The 19,424-nt window shown below is 37.5% G+C and overlaps 4 protein-coding genes and 1 long non-coding RNA gene across 7 annotated transcripts; 3 read left to right on the top strand and 2 right to left on the bottom strand.

Annotated features, from left to right (window-relative positions):
* Positions 1-48: 48 nt before the first annotated feature.
* Positions 49-2,187, bottom strand: LOC112179496 (mitochondrial pyruvate carrier 1). Of its 2 annotated transcripts, XM_024317921.2 has the most exons (5): positions 1,968-2,184; positions 865-984; positions 707-761; positions 479-614; positions 49-281 (listed from the first exon to the last, which is right to left on the bottom strand). In XM_024317921.2, exons 2-5 carry the CDS (start codon positions 955-957, stop codon positions 242-244), a joined length of 324 nt encoding a protein of 107 aa, XP_024173689.1. In that variant the 5' UTR covers positions 958-984; positions 1,968-2,184; the 3' UTR covers positions 49-241. The 2 variants fall into 2 exon arrangements, with proteins under 2 accessions (XP_024173689.1, XP_024173690.1); XM_024317922.2 differs by lacking the exon at positions 49-281 and having other exon boundaries at positions 475-614; positions 1,968-2,187.
* A 1,566-nt stretch (positions 2,188-3,753) lies between these two features.
* On the top strand, positions 3,754-5,807 carry LOC112180610 (beta-glucosidase 13). Its single transcript, XM_040510215.1, has 6 exons — positions 3,754-3,829; positions 3,943-4,020; positions 4,119-4,206; positions 4,397-5,025; positions 5,270-5,353; positions 5,453-5,807. The coding sequence occupies exons 1-6, from the start codon at positions 3,769-3,771 to the stop codon at positions 5,746-5,748; spliced, it is 1,236 nt and encodes a 411-aa protein (XP_040366149.1). The 5' UTR covers positions 3,754-3,768; the 3' UTR covers positions 5,749-5,807.
* A 1,460-nt stretch (positions 5,808-7,267) lies between these two features.
* LOC112177361 (beta-glucosidase 13-like) lies at positions 7,268-10,520 on the top strand. Of its 2 annotated transcripts, none has more exons than XR_005804056.1 (10): positions 7,268-7,824; positions 7,913-7,982; positions 8,090-8,148; positions 8,253-8,328; positions 8,468-8,545; positions 8,657-8,744; positions 8,912-9,546; positions 9,723-9,751; positions 9,830-9,937; positions 10,042-10,073. XR_005804056.1 is itself a non-coding variant. In XM_040512062.1 (10 exons), the coding sequence occupies exons 1-10, from the start codon at positions 7,582-7,584 to the stop codon at positions 10,341-10,343; spliced, it is 1,674 nt and encodes a 557-aa protein (XP_040367996.1). In that variant the 5' UTR covers positions 7,269-7,581; the 3' UTR covers positions 10,344-10,520. The 2 variants fall into 2 exon arrangements, 1 of the variants encoding a protein (XP_040367996.1); XM_040512062.1 differs by having other exon boundaries at positions 7,269-7,824; positions 9,844-9,937; positions 10,042-10,520.
* A 5,332-nt stretch (positions 10,521-15,852) lies between these two features.
* Positions 15,853-16,704, top strand: LOC121050490. Its single transcript, XR_005803144.1, has 4 exons — positions 15,853-15,953; positions 16,066-16,156; positions 16,259-16,371; positions 16,462-16,704. It is a non-coding gene; the product is annotated as an uncharacterized LOC121050490 (long non-coding RNA).
* Positions 16,705-16,899: 195 nt separating this feature from the next.
* Positions 16,900-19,424, bottom strand: LOC112180623 (O-fucosyltransferase 37). Its single transcript, XM_024319180.2, has 6 exons — positions 18,760-19,424; positions 18,204-18,372; positions 18,034-18,123; positions 17,657-17,940; positions 17,314-17,572; positions 16,900-17,212 (listed from the first exon to the last, which is right to left on the bottom strand). The coding sequence occupies exons 1-6, from the start codon at positions 19,422-19,424 to the stop codon at positions 16,985-16,987; spliced, it is 1,695 nt and encodes a 564-aa protein (XP_024174948.1). The 3' UTR covers positions 16,900-16,984.

The raw sequence follows: 19,424 nt of genomic DNA, 5'->3' as shown, positions 1-19,424 counted from the left end.
GGGACTTATAAGACATCCTCCATGCTACTGGTTGCTTAAAGCCACGACTGAAACAAATACTTTTGAAAAGAAATCAAAGCATGACATAAACAGAATAGATTACAAAACAAGTTTCACCTGCTCGGTAATTTATCTAAAACGCAAATAGCAATATACGAAAGTCTTAACATGATGAACATTGGTTAATTCAAAAATCACAACTGAAATGAAGATATAACAATGAGATGACAGAAGCAACAAGTTATTGGGTGGCAGCTTCATCCTTCTTCTGGGGCAAATACCTATCACAGAAGCAAGAAAATAGAATAAATTTTATGAAACTGTGGTTTAGTCAGTGTACTATATATCAGTGTTTAGACATCCATTCGTCATAATTTTTCTGTTTAATGTTTCTAGTCAATGTGCCGTATATTAATGTTCTTATTGATTTTGATATTTCAATGAGAAAAAAATTTCTAGATTAAGTGCAGTTACTTACCCCTGACCCTTCGCCCAGCGGGAGAGTTGATAGAGTTGGACAGTCTCATTCGAGACATGGCACGCCAAAAGTAGGTAGTTACGAGGCTGTACCATCCATGCAAACCTCATAAATAATGCTGAATAAACGCACATTGCTGCAGAGCCAAATTCAAAGAGAGATTATAATCTTTCCTAAATAATATGCTGTGAAGACAATTTACATCCTTCAAAATCAATCATTATCAACCTGCTGTCATGTTTCCAGAAATTTTTTCTGGGGGTTTACTCATATCTGCCAGTCCCTGTTAAATCAACCATTATGGTCATCATTAGTAAAAAAGCATGAAAACCAACTTATATTCAAATCTGTTCTCATATACTGGAAATCAGGGTAGTGAAGCATACAGCGGCAACAAACCCCCAGTTTGCAACAGGTCCCCAAAAGTGAGTGGTTTTCGGACCAACTGGACTATTCCAGAATGCTCTGAACGAAGCCATATGTTACGACTGCTGCTTATAGTATATCTCTACAACGTCATAAGAAAGAAGAAAAAAGTAAGGCAATGCAGCATTAAAATGGTTCCATACTTCCAAATAGTAAGGCTCCATCAACCCCATAAAAAAAAAAAAAAAAAAAGATGCATCCACTCAATCTTAAAACTACTCATTCATGGAAAACAAGTGTCCTGTTAGAAGTGAATCAGCCAAACCCCAAACCCAACTTCCCAGAAATCTCTAGTTGGCAACAAACAACTATTCATTTCAATCAATTTCTATGATTCAATGCTCTTATCCTGTTCCCGCTCTCAATAGTTCCACAGAAATCATTCTAATAGATCCGCCTTGCTCCTAAAAGGTCAGTCAAACAATGCCTTCTCTACTATTCTCAAACTCTCCACAGTTACTAACTTTACGGTGATTAGTGAAACTTTGAAGAACAAAATGATCTGCCTGAATTTGCATACTCAAAAAAAAAAAAAAAAACCACAATAGATAGCAACTGATGGTACTCATACAATTCATACTCATTCACATCAGGCCTTGATATCCAACTACCCAGTTTTGCATTAACTTATTACATGACACAAAGGAAACGCATTTGATCAACTTATGCTAATTGCTGAGCCAAATCACTAAGAAATTTTCAGCAGTACTTGTCAAAGCAACTTTGAAATGAAAAAAAAAATAACAACCAATTTCTCAACGGTATAGCTCAATTCAGACCAAACAAACAAAATAAATACCCAAAAGCTCAATCCCATTGGTAAGAGAAAAAAATTTCAGTGTGCATATCAGAATCAGATTATAGTGATATGGTGGTTACTCACAATTTAGGGTTTCGATACAAATTCAAATTTAGAATCGAGCATAAAATCAATTTTCGATAACCAATCCGATCAAAGTTCAGACCTTTACCAAAATCATAACCCAATCTCAAAATTCCCAAAATTACAATAATGATGATGATTATGTACGTTACAAATATAGCAATGAAAAAAAAAAAATACCTTATCGGAGAAATAGCCGAACCAACTGGGGACGATCGCCGATTGGCTACAGAGAAAAACTCAGGGAGAGGGATTTGGGGTTCTTCCAGCTCTCGCAGTAGAGCGAAGAAGACGACTATATAGAAAGGTCGCTGATTCACGAATAACGTATTTACACGTGTCGGTGTGAGACTGTAGTATATCCCGTAGTGTGGGAGAGTCTAGTTTCTAAACATAGGGTTGCACTCATGGGAGCCCAGCTTTCAGCAGCCAAATTTATAGAATTTTAATTTTGGCCAGCGCCCCTAAATTTTGACCACTATGCTACTTTGATCCTTAGTCCTTAGAGTTTTAATATATTAAAATTCGTATGGTTCTCAAACTATTCAAAATGAAGTTGAATGGAAACTTCTCCTATGTGGTATGCACATACATGTTTACGATATACACATATAATCTAACGGTTATATAAGATCATAAAAAAAACTTCCAGCAAATGAGATCGTAGAGAAAGTTAAATTGACTTGCAACAAACTCGAATCTTGAAAGATATGGAATTAACAACTGCTATTGCATTTTCTTAAATTATGGAAGCCTACATTATCTCAAAATAGAATTTTTTTATATCAAAAATTAGATTATTCAATTTTATTTATTTAATCTCGACTTGAAAATGAGACAAATATGTTTAATATATTCGGCTCACAGAACTTGGGAATATCTCGTGTATATTCTTAATATGTTGCCCAAGTATATATATATAACGTATAGAAAGTTATTTTCACACTTATATTCTAAAACATTTCTAGAATACCCAGCTAATTAAACACGCAAAATCAAACGGTTGATGAAAACAAACAAATTTCAAATCATGAGCTTAATGACCTGGCAGTTCTTTATGAACTGATTACTGTTCACAAACTACATTCCAAAATTTGTGCTCCTGTCATTGCATGTTGATCTGGCTCTGGTTAATTAGTTTCTAAGCATGCATTGAACTATTATAAGAGGCAGTTCTAACCCTTTTGTTTCACCACAACTTTAATCGAAGCTGAGTTCTTAGGAGAACTACTCCTTATCGCTGATCAGGATATCGATCGAGGTCATCCATGGCTTCATCAACAGAGTTTTCCTATGTTCTCATTGTGGTTTTTGCGATGGCTTCCATAGCCTGCTGGCCTGTCGAGGCTAATTTGGAAGGCGTGGTTCCAACTGCGGAGTATTTGACAGTAGGCGGATTGACTTTCGGATTGAATTTAAGCAGTCCATCATATCTCGAAGAACTGAATGTTACGAAATCAGACTTCCCAACTGATTTCGCTTTTGGAGTTGGTACCTCTGCTGGACAGGTACGTAATATATATGCTAAGTATATATGGTTTTATACAATTATACAAGCAATATAAAGTTGTCTCATGCATTAACTAATATGTATTAATTAATTGGGTGCAATATTTGTACGCACGTAGGTTGAAGGGGCAGCGAGAGAATTTGGGAGAGGACCAAGTACATGGGATCATCGCGTTGATACACTCCCTGGTTAGTTTAGTTCACATAATTATTAGGTACCTCAATCTTCATATGTTTACTATAAATTTAAGATTACCAGCTGATTTAAGACTCTATTTACCACCATTGCAGGTAGCATTCACAATAGCGACAAATTTTCTACAGCAATTGATTCATATAGACGATACAAGGTGACAGATCGATCGAATAGTGAAAATTCTAAACATCTTTAACATAGATACACCATCCTTTGTAAACTTTCATTTCTCATATATATTTAATTTGTGAAAATCCTCAGGAAGATATTCAGATTATGAAGGACCTCGGAGTAGATTCTTACCGGTTCTCCATCTCTTGGAGTAGGATTTTACCAAGTAAGTAACTTTGTTCATTTTAATGGCTTTTTGCTTCATTTTTTACTAATGTTTATTAAGAAAATCTTGCTTGTCTTTTACATCTATAAAGTTTATGTGATACTTTTATGTAGATGGAAGCTTAAGTGGCGGAATTAACCAGCAGGGTGTTGATCACTATAACAGTTTGATTGACGAATTGATAAAAAATGGTAAGAATTGAAGTCACGATTTATGAATCCCAAAAATTCAGTTTTGTTATGGTTTGTTGCATGAATCAATGGATCAATACAATTGTGTCCTAATGTAGGTATCAAACCTTTCGTGACGATTTTGCACTTTGACTTACCACAAGCTCTGGAAGAGAAATATGGTGGTTACTTGAATCGCTCTTTTGTGTAAGCATTAACCTTAAATTCTAAATTAGTTCTAAACACTTTCACGAAACCAGTATGTCTACATCTTTCTATTCAGAAGAATTTATTTAACCTCCTGATCGAGTTCCCCTTAGGCCTCAGGTAAAATATGCATCAATACATAGTGGACTAACACTAACTTCATATACATGTTACATGTTCCCTCTTACAGGAATGATTTTAAAGACTACAGTGAACTTTGCTTCAAATTATTTGGAGATAGAGTTAAGAATTGGTTCACAATTAATGAGCCATCAATTCCTGCTGTATACGGGTATGAAGTCGGGATTGCCCCACCCGGGAAGTGTTCACTTCAGGATGATATTTGTGTGTTTGGGTCTTCAGAGAAATGTTTCGTCCCCGTAGGTCCATGCAAATTTGGTGGCAATTCATCCACAGATCCTTACATTGCAGCCCACAACCAAATTCTTGCTCATGCCACTGCAGCAAAGCTTTACAAAGAGAAATACCAAGCACAGCAAAATGGTGAAATTGGAATCGTCCTTGTTTCTAGATACTATGTGCCTTTTTCAGAATCGCAGGAAGATAAAGCTGCAGCAGAAAGACTATTCGAGTTCAACCTAGGATGGTTTATGGATCCATTTGTGTACGGAGACTACCCAAAGAGTATGAAAGAGTTGGTGAAAGAAAGACTGCCTACATTTTCTCCGGAAGAGAAAATTTTGATCAAGGGAAGTCTAGATTTTGTTGGAATCAATTACTACAAATCAACTTATGCTAGACATAAGGCACCAGCTAAGGAATTGCGCTACACTAATGATGTGTCAGCAGAAGAAATAGGTAAACTTTTGAGTTTTTAAGCTCAAATCAAAATCAAAGGATTCAAAGTATATAACCGTTCTAATTTTTTTTCTTTCTTTCTCGGTGATGTTTTGATTATTATAGGTATCAAAAATGGAATATTTCTGGGCTTGGTAAGAACACCCTAATTATTTTTGCAATTCTTCCTTAGATTAATATATTGTCAAAATAAAACACTTTTTAAAAGAATAATAAAGAATGTTTATATTGCAGGACCCTAGAGGGCATTGGCCAGAAGGCTTTCAGAAACTGATGGAGCATATAAAGGAAAAGTATCAAAACCCGAAAATCTACATCACCGAAAATGGTTTGGTTCTTATGCTTTAAGCATCCCTATATCATTCAGTATTGGTAATGTATATAAATGCATATGCATATCCTAATATATCAAAATCTATCTTTATAGGACTTAGTACTGAAAGAAATGATGCGCTTGGACTTGCTGATCAATTGAAGGATCCGGAAAGAATTGCGTACATTGTTCGTCATTTGTATCGTCTCAATAAGGCAATCAAGAATGGAGTAAACGTGAAAGGGTACTTCTGCTGGGCGCTATTCGACGATTTTGAATGGGGCATGGGATTTCTGGATAGATTTGGTCTATACCATATCGATTTGATTCACAATTACAATCGCATGCCTAAGCTTTCTGCTACATGGTTCAAAGCTTTCCTTCAAAGCAATGTGAACCGAGCTAGCTAAGTACGTGGTTACATTGATTGTGGCATATGACTGTATCATGTACGTACATACGTACATAGAGTTCCTTCATATCCAACTCATATATATATATATATATATATATATATATATATATATTGTTGTGTACGTTGTTTTCTGTTTAATGAAGAAAAAAAAAGGTTTAAATGATCAAATTTGCTCGGTTGCTTTTCAAATCTCAGTTGATGAGCTTTCATCACTGTACTAATCTAAACTTTTTAATCATTGAAGCCAATATTGGACATAAGAAATTTATAGTAAGATGATCAAGCACAAAATTGGAAAAGAGAAGGAAGTATTTCATCAAATTTTCACAATAAAAAAAACCATTAATTATATTATGTATTAAGAGCCGACTTCTCTCGACGTAAAATGTATAAACACCTAAATTGATTTGAGGCAAAAGCATAAACACCCAAAGAAGAGAGTTGTTAGATTTCTCTTATGTAAAGTATAAAACCGAGGTGGTTGGTTCGAGCATCCGATTCAATAAAACTGTACGTCTGTACCAATGGTTTGAGACACAGTCTACCTAACTCCGAAGTCCGAACAATTCTTATTTGTTAGAACTCATAGAGTCATAGGGATTGTTTTATGTTCTATTTGAAAAAAGAGAATTCAACTATAACACATGTGCGACATACACATAAAATTTGACGGTGTGTAAGTCATAAGTAGATGAGTTACTTATGGCTTACACATCGTCAAATTCTGTGAGGATAACATAACTTCCTATTTGGAAAATGATAAATCTACCCAAATCATGATTTCGTACTTTTACAAAGTGATCGATCACTTGAGGCTCGTTTGTCTCAAAACAATTAAGTACTGTTTTCAAATATCATAGCAATTAAACAACCCTTTATGATCATTCTCATCGATCATCTTCACTAGCATTCATTCCCCTTGACTATTACATATTGGACCCTTGATGAATGCACAGTTAATCCAGGTAAGTAAAAGAACTGGACAGCCATAGAAGCCGGTTTGTATTGAAAACCTTGACTAGCTAGGAAGGCGCCTCCTCCTTTGCAGAATTTGGTGGTTCTCATGCATTTTCCTTCAATCTCTTCAACAAAAATGGTTTCTACCGGACTAGCTTCGGCACTGGCCTTGGCCCTTGGCAGATGATGCTGCGGCGGCAAGTTGATGAGGTGCTGCACGATCAACAACACAATGTTCCTGATTGTTCATAATATATATCAGAAAACTTCTGAAGAATATTACGTACGTAGAGAAAGCTCTAGCTTGTTGTCTTCTATGAACATGCAATTGGTTTCAAGGCGGTGGGTAATTGGCGTACGTACGTCAAACATGGTATCGAATTTTCCTCAGCTTCAGAATTAATGTGACACTTGTTTCTCGGAGCCATCGAAATCCAAGCCTTGAGGGGCGGGCTGTGGAGGATTTGTATGGTGGAGGAGGGAGCGGATTTACCGCTTTCAACCCGTGGATAACAAATATATGTGGATATAGATTTCTTTGCTCATATTTCTATTTCATTAATTTCTGTCTCATTCTAGGCATAGCTAAAGTCTATCATGAGCTTAATTATGACCTTCTGGCAGCTTTTTATGAACTAATTTCATCAATTTGCCAATTACATGCATTCCAAAATTTGTGCTTTCTTGTCATTGTATATTTAGATCTGGTGATGGTTAATTAGTTTCTAATAAGCATATATGCACTACCAATATTGTAGAAGGTGGTGCCAATTAACCCTTGTGTTCACCAATGCTTTAATTAAAGCTGATCAAGTATTTATGAGATATACTACTCGATCCTTGCTCATGATCGAGGCTAGGTCATCCATCCATGGCTTCATCAACCAAGTTTTTCTATGTTCTGGTTGCGGTTTGTGCCATCATCGCTTCCATTGCTTGCTGCAATTCCCGGGCTACTATTCCAGATTCAGATGGTGTGGCAGCGAATTTGACAGCCGGAGGATTCACTTCCGGATTGAATTTATACAGTAGTGTATTTCTCGAAGAATTGGATGTTACCAGATCAGACTTCCCAGCTGATTTTACTTTTGGAGTCGCTACCTCTGCTGGACAGGTAAGTAGAACATCTTAAATATGATTACTATATTACATAGACTTACATTTTCTCTAAATATCAATCGGGTGCAATTGTACGTACGTAGACTGAAGGGTCAGCCAGAGAAGGAGGGAGAGGACCAAGTACATGGGATCATCGCGTTGATATACTGCCAGGTTAATTAGTTCACATGATTAATTAAGTACCTCAATCTTCACATGCACACTATTAATCTAAGATTATCTAAGATTATTTGCTAATTTAAAGACTAGCACAATTGCAGATGCAATTATAAACAGCGACAAATTTTCTACAGCAATTGATTCATATAGACTATACAAGGTGATTGGTAGATCTAATAATGACATTATACATGTGCACCATATATCGTTTGTTTAATTTCATTTCTCACATATTCAGTGGAATTAATAGTTTTCACTTTTCAGGAAGATATTAAGATTATCAAGGAACTCGGAGTAAATTCGTACCGCTTCTCCATCTCCTGGAGTAGGATATTACCAAGTAAGCTAATTTTTTCATGAGTTTAAGTACCTCCCCTTTTGCTTTATCGATCTTCCACCTGATTAAGAGAGAAAAGTCTAGCTTGTTCATCTTTTATACCAATAAAGTTTATGTGGTAGTGTTGATGGATCTTATTCAGAGGGAAGCTTGAGTGGGGGAATTAATCAAGAGGGTGTTGATCACTATAACAGCTTGATTGACGAATTGATCAGAAATGGTAAGAAGATACAAGTTTATGAATTCCAAAAGTAAAGTACTAGTAAAAATTTAAGTCTGGTTGCTGCATAAATTAATGGATCAATTTTCTGCGTCCTAATTAATAATGTAGGTATCAAACCTTTCGTGACGATTTTACACTCTGACTTTCCACAAGCTCTGGAGGAGAAGTATGGTGGTTACTTGAACCATTCATTCGTGTAAGTTTTCTAAACACTTGCTCAAAACTAGTTTTTCTACACCTTAATTTCTCCTTTGTACGTATGGGATGCCCTTAGGTACAATATCTATGCATCAGTACATTGATTTTGGTATTAGACTATTAGTAAACTAGCTTCATACATATGTGGTGTGTTATGTCTTTCAGGAATGATTTTAAAGACTACAGTGAAATTTGCTTCAAATCATTCGGAGATAGAGTTAAAAATTGGTTCACAGTCAATGAGCCAACAGTTTCTGCAGTTTACGGGTATGAACTTGGGATCGCTCCACCTGGGAAGTGTTCACTCAAGGAAGGAGTTTGTGTGTTTGGGTCTCCAGAGAACTGTTTAGTCCCGGCAGGTCCATGCAATTTTGGTGGTGATTCTAGCACAGAACCTTACATTGTAGCCCACAACCAAATTCTTGCTCATGCCACCGCGGCTAAGCTCTACAAAGAAAAATACCAAGCACAACAAAAGGGTGAGATTGGAATTGTCCTTGCTTCTAAATACTACGTGCCTCTTTCCGAATCACATGAAGATAAAATTGCAGCAGAACGACTGTTCGACTTCAACCTAGGATGGTTTATGGAACCATTTGTATATGGAGATTATCCCAAGAGTATGAAAGAGTCGGTGAAGGAAAGACTACCTAGTTTTTCTGCACAAGAGAAAAGTTTGATCAAGGGATGTCTAGATTTTGTTGGAATTAATTACTACACATCAACTTATGCTAGACATAAGACACCACCACCATTCGAACAATTGCGCTATTCTTTGGATGTATCAGCCGAAGAAACAGGTAAACATTTGATACCTAATTGTTTTTCAGAACTTACCATTTTCATGGAAAGAGCTAGCAAATGGAATTTTCTGATCCTCATTCAAAACTTGTGTAAACGAAATGAGGCCTTAATCAAAATATCAAGTAATATAGACATTTTAATTTTTTTTTCTGTGATGCTTTGATTATTGCAGGTATGAAGGATGGAGTTTTTCTAGGCATGGTAAGAAAACCCTTAATCATATTTGAAACACTATTGTCAGAGATCTAATTCTCGGCTAATTTTAACACACAAGTATAGTTACATTAATGCAGGACCGAGAAGGGCACTGGCCGGAAGGGCTGCAGAAACTGATGGAGTATATAAAGGAAAAATATCAAAATCCAAAAATCTACATCTCCGAAAATGGTTTGGCTCTTATGCTTCAACCATCGATCACATATGTTTATCTAAATACTGCTGATGTATAAATACATGCATATCCTCATATCACGAACTTTCTCAATATGTAGGACTTTTTACAATAAGGAACGATGAACTTTCACTTGCTGATCAATTGAAGGACCCAGAACGAATTTCATTTATTGTTCGTCATTTGTATCGTCTCGACAAAGCAATTAAGAACGGGGTAAACGTGAAAGGATACTTCTACTGGTCTCTCTTCGATGACTTTGAATGGGGAATGGGGTTTTTGCATAGGTATGGGCTATACTATATCGATTTCGATCACAATAACAGGCGCATCCCCAAGCAGTCTGCTGAGTGGTTCAAAGCTTTCCTTCAAAGTGATCATGTGACTCGAGCTAGCAGCTAATTAGTATGTGCATGGTTACATTGATTGTACCAACTTCTTGGCATATAATTGTATCATTTACGTAGGTACATAAAGTGTGTGTATTCCTAGTAATAAAACTTTAGATTTCATGATCCAACTATTCATTTGTTTTTCAACTCACGTGTAAATAATCAAGTTCTTCATATGCAATAACATTTCACTTAATTATCATTGTACGCTCTCAATCCATAATGCAGAAAAATAAAAATCGTTTCAAATAATCAAACTCAGCTGATTAAGACGATTAGACGATTGATGATTGAAGTTAGAAAAGAATAGTAATTTAATCACAAAGTAGTGTTCAACTGTTTACTGTCACTCACCAGGTAACAAATCTTAATTATACACAATAGATAAGCCTTGATTTCTACGGTTGCAATATCTTATTTAGTACTTTTTTGCAATTGGCAATGTCAATGAGATAATTTTAGCATTGGTGGGCAGTAACTGTGTTATATGAAAAAAATGAAAATATTAAATATTTCAATAATTCTTCACTAATCTGAGACGTATCGTATGTATGTATATATTTTTGAGTTTCAAAGCACCTCGTTCATCATTTTACCATTCAAAAGCTGATTTTATTTTTATTTTTGAGGATTCCATAACCTCTATCAGTTTAAGCCCAAAGTTTGAAAAAGATTATATTTTCTCAAATTTTTCAGGAAAGTTAACTATATAAGAGGTGACTTCTCCCAGAGTGACATGTGTTAAATTTATTTCAAATTAAGGAATTAAAAATTGTCTGAAAATTTTACAGTACACACTTAATTTAAGTAGTATATTACACAACGCGCACGTGTCATTTTAGTCAGAATAAATGAACTAACAAAGCAGTAGGGGCTAGAATTAGATATATGGTTGGCCTTAACAAATTTAGAACGCACCCAATTGTTAGCACTAGCTAGGGCAGCAGACCAATATAACAATTTTGAAACCCATCAACTGAATGCTGAATGATAATTGCAGAGCTAACTAATATCCCATTTCACAGATTACAGAGTGGATAACCCTTTTTTCACAAATTGCACAGCTAACATTACAAGTACATAACAAATAAACTACCCTAACTAATAAACTGCATGTGGTAAGAACGTAGAGACGAACTTGTGATCTATTTAACGCTCCAAGAATGAAAATTAAATTGTATTCACTGGTACTCTTATTGCTTGGGAAGCCATGGATTCTTTTACCTCATCTTCATCAACAAAAATTTTGTATGGTCTCATTGCTGTTTGCGCCTTTGTTTTGATAGCCTGCTTGATTACTTGTAGAGGGCACTTGTTGCCTCTGAAAATCACCTCGGCCGAGATAGTCGAGAGATCAAGAAACAAACATCTTTCTTGATGAATAGATTGCGGGGCGTGCCAGCACACGACCAAGTGTGCAATTGTAAATGTGATGTAGATGTAGTGTGCATGATTCTGACTTCATCGAGGGATTGAAAGCCGAGGAAGGAACAATTTCGGCTAAGAGTCCAATGCCTTGGGGACAAGGACTTTCGAGTCGTTCAATGGATGAAGCAAATAGTGATTGATAACCAAACAATTAAGTTATAACTACTCCTAGTGCAAGAGCATAAACACAATAGTAAAAGAGCAAGGAAGTAAACTCTAAATTAAGTGTAGAAAAATAAAGAACAAGAAACTAAATTGCAAGAAACTAAATGAACAATAACGTAAAGAGCGAAAAAGTACGTAAACGGTTTTGAACAACAAAACTATCAAATATTACTTAAAAAAGTAAGAATAGAAACAATTGAAATATTGATACTAGGTTACAAGAAAATGAAGGGAAATGACTTGAACTGGTAGAGCTAATAACTAAAGAATTGAAAAGACAATGAAACTAATCTTGAGGCCTCGAGCTAAGAAAAATAAAAGGAAATCCATGATGGAGTTTTGACCGGAGATGTGTGTATGTGTGTCTTTTGTTGATGCTGCTTTATATAGAGTTCATTGATAAATCAAGCCGAGGTGGTCTTGCTCTTGAACTCAAACTCTCTTGCTTTAGCTTAGGTTAGAGTCCCTCATGCAATGGAACCCTTCATATAATGATTGCATGTGGCGCAATCCTTATCCAAGATTCAGGCTCTACAAATGATGTGTATGATTTATCAATTGACATGATTCATTCCTAGTAGTGCACCACGTTAGACACTAGAGGATGGCTTGGAAGAATACCATGCAACTTCCACTAATCCATGAAACCAAATTCCTTTATCCTCATTATCTATCCTCTTTGTTTGGATATATGTTAAAACAAAACCTTAATCCAAACTGTTGTGCATGGGATTATCAACGTAAATGGTGTAGCTAGCTTTTCATAAACTTCTACTCGGCATATGCTTTTAATAGTGATAAAACTTTAAATCTTACGCATCAAATCAATCATATATGACATAATTAATAGCCGATAAGTTCTCAACATAATATTGTTATTATCAACTTATAAATGTATCAATCGACAATAACATCACCAATTATTCTTCCAACGGCTATGATTGGATGAGTTGGAGGTTGAATAACTGGGTGTAAACAGCACTCAAGGTTTGCCATCATCGTTAGATATAAAGCAAAGCAGTCCATTCTCACAGAAATGATCATTTACAGTCATTTTTTTTTTTACTTTTAGTTTTGATCAAAGTGGATGATCTTGTTGCAGTTCCAGCGAATGTGACAGTAGGTGGATTGACATTTCAATTGAGTTTAAATAGTTCCACATTTGTTGAAGAGTTGAATATCATACGATCAGACATCAGACTTTCCAAGGGATTTTATTTTTGGAATCGGTACCAGTGCTGCACAGGTACGAACATATTGATTAAAAGGGACATATATCAGTTATATGATTGTTAACATTTTTCTCTAGTAATCAATAGTAAAAAAAATAGGTGTGCATGTCTGAATTAATGTGTACTGGCTACAGACTGAAGGGTCACCTAAAGAAGGAGGAACAGGACGAATTGTTTGGGATGATTTTGTCGAAAAACACTCAGGTTGATCCCCAAGCTCAACTATCCTGTCTGATTGACTACCAACATTTGAATGGATTTGGATCCTCTAAAGTTAATTTACCTAAATTTCATAAAATCCTAATCCTCATTCTAATCCAATGAATTTAATTGTGCCACATAAGCTAACATTGTTTTTTGTACTTTTTTTTCTTCTCAAATGAATCTTAACGTCGATAAAATACCACAACTCCACAAAAGGAGGAAAAAAAAACCCCCAAAATCCGAACTGAATTCTATCTATCCCCTGATTCCCCTCTATCGTCTTTTTTCTCCTTCTCCTTTCTTTTTCCTCCTCTGCCTTTCGGAATCAAAGTATTAGCATGTGAAAAACACCTGAAGGTTGAGATGAAAACTCTCCAAAGGTATTAGAGGGGTTTGTCATTGAAATATACCTGAAGGTACCAATTATTCATGCAACTTTCGGGCATGAACTTGGGATTGCTCCACCAGGGAGGTGTTTAGTCACTGCCAGACCACGTACATCGGGTGGTAATTCATCCACAGAACCTTACATTGCAGCTCAAAACCTTATTCTTTCTCACGCCTCCGCGGTTAAGCTCTACCGTGAAAAATACCTGGCACAATAAAATGGTGAGATTGGGATGGTCCTTGGTACCTATTATTATGAGCCCTATTGATCAGAATCACCGGAAGATAAAGCTGCTACACAAAGACTTATTGATTTCCAGCTAGGATGGTTTATGGAACCATTGGTGTACGGAGAATATCCAAAAAGTATGAAAGAGATGGTGAAGGAAAGGCTGCCTACTTTTTCTGCAGAAGAGAAAACTTTTTTTTTTTGGATGGAACAGAAGAGAAAACTTTGATCAAGGGAAGTTATGATTTTGTTGGAATCAATTACCATAAATCATTTTATGGTAAAAATAAGGATTAAATTAAGTTTACTCCCTTGAAGTTTGGGAGTAATTTCATGTTAGTCCATATCCTCTCAATTTAATCAGTTTACCCTTCGAGCTTGTCAATTTTTCTCAACCGTGTCCAATGTCTCAGTCCAATTTGGATGTTAAATCTGTAATTGAGACCCACTTCAAGGGTTAAAATGGTCATCTCAAGACAAAAAAAATAATTCAAAAAAGACAAAAAATTAAAATCTTCTTCTTCCTCCTCCTCTTATGATCCTCTCCTCTCCAAAACCAAACCACACTTCATCTCAACTCATCACCATCACCATACTCGCCAGTCTCTGACAAATTCTGTCCGGCCTCCGCGTCGTCCGGTGAAGCAGGAAACCAGCTCACGCGCCGATCTCATCATACCCATAAATGCTTTGGGCACCCATTGTTCTATCATGGCCGTACCTCAAGCCCTATGTCGTCTTCTGGGTCGACCTGGACCATCGCCTCACTGCCAATCCGACGACTCCAGCTTCTGGGTCTTCTTTTTCTTCCGGTAAATTGGTGGAGCAACGGGTCGAAACCCGAGCCTATCAAGAAATCCAACATGTTGGATGGCAGCGACCGAATGGCTTGTGACGCCAATCCTTGTGGCTCATAGCTTCGTTTTTGGGATCCAACTCATTCTGGTTCGACCGAACTGTCAACAGCGAAATAAGGGCTTGTGACGCTGATTCTTGTAGCCCAACCGGTTTAGGTGATTCCATGAGCTTGACCATGTCCGAATCAATCTTCCCTTCTCGATATCTTCAATCTCTGAATCGATCTTCCCCAAGTCTCGACCTTTCTCTTCTTCAATTTCAAAAACCCATCTTCTTCGAGGCCATCGATAACGGGGCTCAGATTCTCTTTTGCTGCAATCGGATTCTGAAGACCATGAAGGTTTAAGACGGTGCCAAAGACTTCAAAACCTTCATTGTCGTCGAAGGCGGCGTTGTTCCAGACCTGAAGCTCTGGGGCGTTAATAGGTGATGATTTTGGGTGATGAACTAAGCCAAATAGTCTAGCCAAACTGAGATTGGGTCTCAAGAAATTATTGTTGGGAAGAGGAGAGGACTGATGGAAGAAGAAGAAGATGGAGTTTTTTTTTTTTTTTTTTTTTTTGTAGGCCGAGCCAAGGCGGCAAGGCTAAGAGGAAGAGGAGTCAGACAAGGTGGCTTCTGCTGCATGGGTTGAAAAGAGGAGAATGGGATGGTGAAGCAGAGGCCAACGACATCGGATTATCCCTAGGGTTTTTTTTTTGAATTATTTTTTTTGTCTTGAAATGACTATTTTAGCCATTGAAGTGGGCCCCAATTATAGATTTAATGTCCAAATTGGACAGAAAGTGAGACATTGGACACAGTTGAGGAAAATTGACTAACTCGGAGGATAAACTGATTAAATTAAAAGGATATGGGCTAACATGAAATTACCCCCAAACCTCATGGGCTAAACTGAATTTAATCCTAAAATAGCAGGTATCTCCAACTGATGTGCCGCTCTATTCTCTAGATGGAGTCGCTGATAAATTAGGTAAATTATACTACCTCACATCCAATGGTCAAAAAAAGAAAAACGAAATATCAGATATGAAGCATAGACTTCAATGTTTTCCTCGGGATTTACAATCTTTTATTTCTTGCAGAGGTGAACAATAATGGGGTTGCTCTTGGCCTGGTACACGAAAACTCTGATTTTTAAGTACATTGCTATTTATGTTTCCATCAGTATTAATTATATATTTTCACTGCTCGTGTACGTTTAACATATAATTTTTTTTACATTACAGGACCTAGGACATTGGCCAGAAGGGCTGGAAAAACTGATGCTGTATATAAAGCAAAATTATCAAAACCCAAAAATCTACATTACTGAAAATGGTTTGGTCTCTTGCACTAGAGTTAAAGTGTTAAACCATATGTGACTCGGATGTTATCATAATAATATGACCTTTAATATCTTCTGCAACTTTTTGTTTTTAGGAACTCCTGAGCTAAGGAATGATCGACAACGTTCCACTAGCTGAACGAACAAACGACCCATATCGAATCTCCTATGTTCTTCACCATTTATATCATCTCAATAAGGCAATTAAGTAAGTGATCATCCACATCTTTAACATCAGAACTAGTCATCTGCTGCTTCTGAACCATTAAACAATGGCTTATGATTTCAACCATTGCAGGAGTGAAGTAAACATCAAAGGGCAGGGTACTTTGTTTGGACTCTGTTTGACAGCTTTGAATGGGGTATGGGGCTGACGAAGAGACTTGGGCTTTACTACATTGATTTCAATGACAATTTCAACCGGATCCCCAATCTTTCTGTTAAGTGGTTCCAAGCTTTCCTTAAAAGCAATCAGACCCGATCGAGTTAATTAGGGGTTACATTGAGTGTACATACCAACTTGTTGGCACATAAGTGCATATGTACTTCCTACTCTTATCTCCAGTAATAAGACTTTCAATATCATGAACTGTCAATTTGTTTTTCCAACTCATGTACACCATATCAATAGTATTCTCTTCTCACATAAGCACAACTGGTTTGACAAAGAATGACGTTGTGGCAAAGAATTGAGCTTGAGACTTTTTAAGTTGTTGAATTTATACTAATCCTTGAATGCATAGCCATGAGAGTGGAGAATTCTTGTATTATAAATGGTGAAATCAGATACAACAGATACATTATTTCCTAAAAAAATGGCACTAGAAAATGCCTGTTTTGTGTTTACACATGCACTCAGGCACAGGGAGCGAAATCACATCTCGGTTTCTCATGTAACCTCTTGGCTCAGGCTTCCCCTGAGACTTATGCAGCTCCCTCATGATGCTTCCGAACTCATCATCACTAATCGATGTATCTTCAAACAGAGGCATCATTGCTCTCTTGTTCGGCTTTATGAACTTTCTATGTCCCACATAAGCACGGTGACCCTGTCAAGTCAAAAAATACAAAGCAGAGATGATGAGTAACAGTTGGATCAAATGAACTGATACTCAGTGTTAATCTACACCTGCATAAGTCAAGTGCTTGCCTGCATTGCTCGGCCCATGTTTCCACCATGGGAAGGCACAAAGACATCACTGCTTAGAGAGACAAGGTAGTCAATGGCAGCCAGAGCTGAAGGCTTGTTCATGTATGGAGAGAGCTCTCCTTCTTTCGCCAACATCTCCTTTGTCACCAAATTTGGAAATTCTGCCACAAGTGGCTGCAGAGCCCTGCTTTCCCCAAATGCCTCACCTCCTGCACTATATATCCGCGCACTTCTTGGCGCTCCTAGACCCTTCAAAAGCCTGTATTGGCACCCCAAACTTATGAATGTAACTTCAGGCATAAGCTACCTAAACTACAAGCCTGCATTTCTACTATAGTAGTACCTTGCTATTTCTAATGCATTTAGGGGACAGAGACCAGCAAGTCTCCTTTGGTTGTAGGTCATGTTCAATCGTCCTGTAAGATATTCGGGTTGAGACTCCCGAACCTTTGTGATAATGTCATCATATTCAGGGCCTAATCCGGTGAGACATCCTGTTCTGACCCACACATCCTTCTCTAGCCGGAGATGGAGTGCAATGTAAGGCCCTTCAATCCACATTCTCTTTGCTAATTGATTCCCTAGTGCTTGAATTGGTGCTGCAAATCTCAATGCATGGAAAGCAACCTGAAAATCAAACAAAAATGGGAACAGTTACCTCATGAACATAGCAGTAGCATACATAGCTCAATACTAGTTGTAATTAACCTTTAACTGTACCTTACACCGAAGCTTCTGAAGATCAGGGGGGAGATTCTTTGAGAGCTTAGAATCCAGCCCTTTTAGCACAAGAAGGCCATCTTGATTCAGCTGCATAACCACATAAGTAAAATTTAAGAATATGGAATTTCAATCTCAGTGCAATCAATTAACCAGAAAACAATGCTTACTTGATTATAGAATCTGGCATGTATCCACTGCGGAGTAACATCGTGAGGGATCTTGTTCATAATTTTCTGTCTTGACATCAAATGTGTAGAGGGAAGATTTGACACAACTCGCACATCAGCTTGTAAAGTCCTCTTGAAGTGTGCCACATCGAAAATATCTGAAAACTCACTGCAAGCCCAGCAAAAGCCAAAGAAATTGATACACAAAAAGGAAAAGCTAGCCAGGATACTAATGCCAAAACCATTTACTTTATGCTTCTACAATGAGGGAAAAAAAAAGTGGGCTTTCTTGTGAAACACGCATGAATCATAACCAAACTAGCTCAAATAGAACAAACACATGTCCTATAAAAATGTACAAATCATCAAATTCAGAACAAAATGGGATAATCCCCAGTTACTTTATGCTTCTTGGATCAGAATAAAGATGGCTTTCTTGTGAAACAAGCACTAAACCATAACCAAAACATGTGCTAAAAATGGTCGAAAACCCATGTCCTAATTCGATACAAAAATGCAGAAATCACCAAATTCAAGAGCGAAAAAAATGTCAAACCTTTCGTCTCCCCAGATCAAATTGACCTGCAAAACAGGCACAACCAAAACAGCCTCAAGAACCCTAGCAATGACAACAGCATCCACAATCTGATTCCTCTGCTGGTTCAGACCCCCAGAGGCCACCACCAGCAAGAACCTCCTCCTCTCTTTCACAATCTTGGCAGACGATATTCGATACCCGAGGCCGAAATCCAAGCAGGGCCTAAACCCTTCCCCATTGGGCTGCTCCCAGAATTCCTTCTCCTCCGAGGAAAGATTAGCCCCCAAGGCCCCATGGGCCGGCAGTGGCACCATGACAGTATCCGAAAGCAGCCTCGGGTCGTCGATAAAGCCCGAAGAAGACGTTTTCGGGGAAATGGGGGAGAGGGAAGGAGTGGAGGCAGCAGAGTGGGAACAGGGGATGATGGCAGAGTAGGTGGGGATGAGATTGAGGATTGAGATTCCCAAGAAAGTGAGGGAGAAGAGGAAACAGAGAAGGAGGATTGAGGGAGATGATGATGATGAGGAGGAGGAGGAGGGTTTGGGGAGTCTGAAACGGTGCGTTTTGGGGGAGAAGAGGAGGGTGGTGAGTGCAGAGACTGGGAGCAAGTAGTGGAAGAGGAATATTGGCGGTGGTGATGGGTTTCGTGATGTTGTCTTGGGGCTCGTTCTTGATTTCGCCAT

This window comes from Rosa chinensis, chromosome 7 (genome assembly GCF_002994745.2).
Source record: "Rosa chinensis cultivar Old Blush chromosome 7, RchiOBHm-V2, whole genome shotgun sequence".
NCBI lineage: Eukaryota > Viridiplantae > Streptophyta > Magnoliopsida > Rosales > Rosaceae > Rosa > Rosa chinensis.
Note: the sequence above shows the minus strand (reverse complement) of the source record. Positions and strands in the feature narration are given on the sequence as shown.

Bases quoted from the DNA above. Each gene is read 5' to 3' on its own strand.
- LOC112177361 (XM_040512062.1), top strand. From the start codon at position 7,582: ATGGCTTCATCAACCAAGTTTTTCTATGTTCTGGTTGCGGTTTGTGCC. The intron at 8,149-8,252 runs GTGATTGGTAGA...TTCACTTTTCAG, and splicing joins ATTCATATAGACTATACAAG to GAAGATATTAAGATTATCAA. The intron at 9,752-9,843 runs GTAAGAAAACCC...ACATTAATGCAG, and splicing joins ATGGAGTTTTTCTAGGCATG to GACCGAGAAGGGCACTGGCC.
- LOC112180623 (XM_024319180.2), bottom strand. From the start codon at position 19,424: ATGGCGAAATCAAGAACGAGCCCCAAGACAACATCACGAAACCCATCA. The intron at 18,373-18,759 runs GTTTGACATTTT...CTGGGCTTGCAG, and splicing joins TTGATCTGGGGAGACGAAAG to TGAGTTTTCAGATATTTTCG. The intron at 17,573-17,656 runs GTACTACTATAG...GTGCCAATACAG, and splicing joins AATGCATTAGAAATAGCAAG to GCTTTTGAAGGGTCTAGGAG.
- LOC112179496 (XM_024317921.2), bottom strand. From the start codon at position 957: ATGGCTTCGTTCAGAGCATTCTGGAATAGTCCAGTTGGTCCGAAAACC. The intron at 762-864 runs GTATGCTTCACT...TTGATTTAACAG, and splicing joins ACTGGGGGTTTGTTGCCGCT to GGACTGGCAGATATGAGTAA. The intron at 282-478 runs GTAAGTAACTGC...CTTCTGTGATAG, and splicing joins CGCTGGGCGAAGGGTCAGGG to GTATTTGCCCCAGAAGAAGG.
- LOC112180610 (XM_040510215.1), top strand. From the start codon at position 3,769: ATGAAGGACCTCGGAGTAGATTCTTACCGGTTCTCCATCTCTTGGAGT. The intron at 4,021-4,118 runs GTAAGAATTGAA...GTCCTAATGTAG, and splicing joins TGACGAATTGATAAAAAATG to GTATCAAACCTTTCGTGACG. The intron at 5,354-5,452 runs GTTTGGTTCTTA...CTATCTTTATAG, and splicing joins AATCTACATCACCGAAAATG to GACTTAGTACTGAAAGAAAT.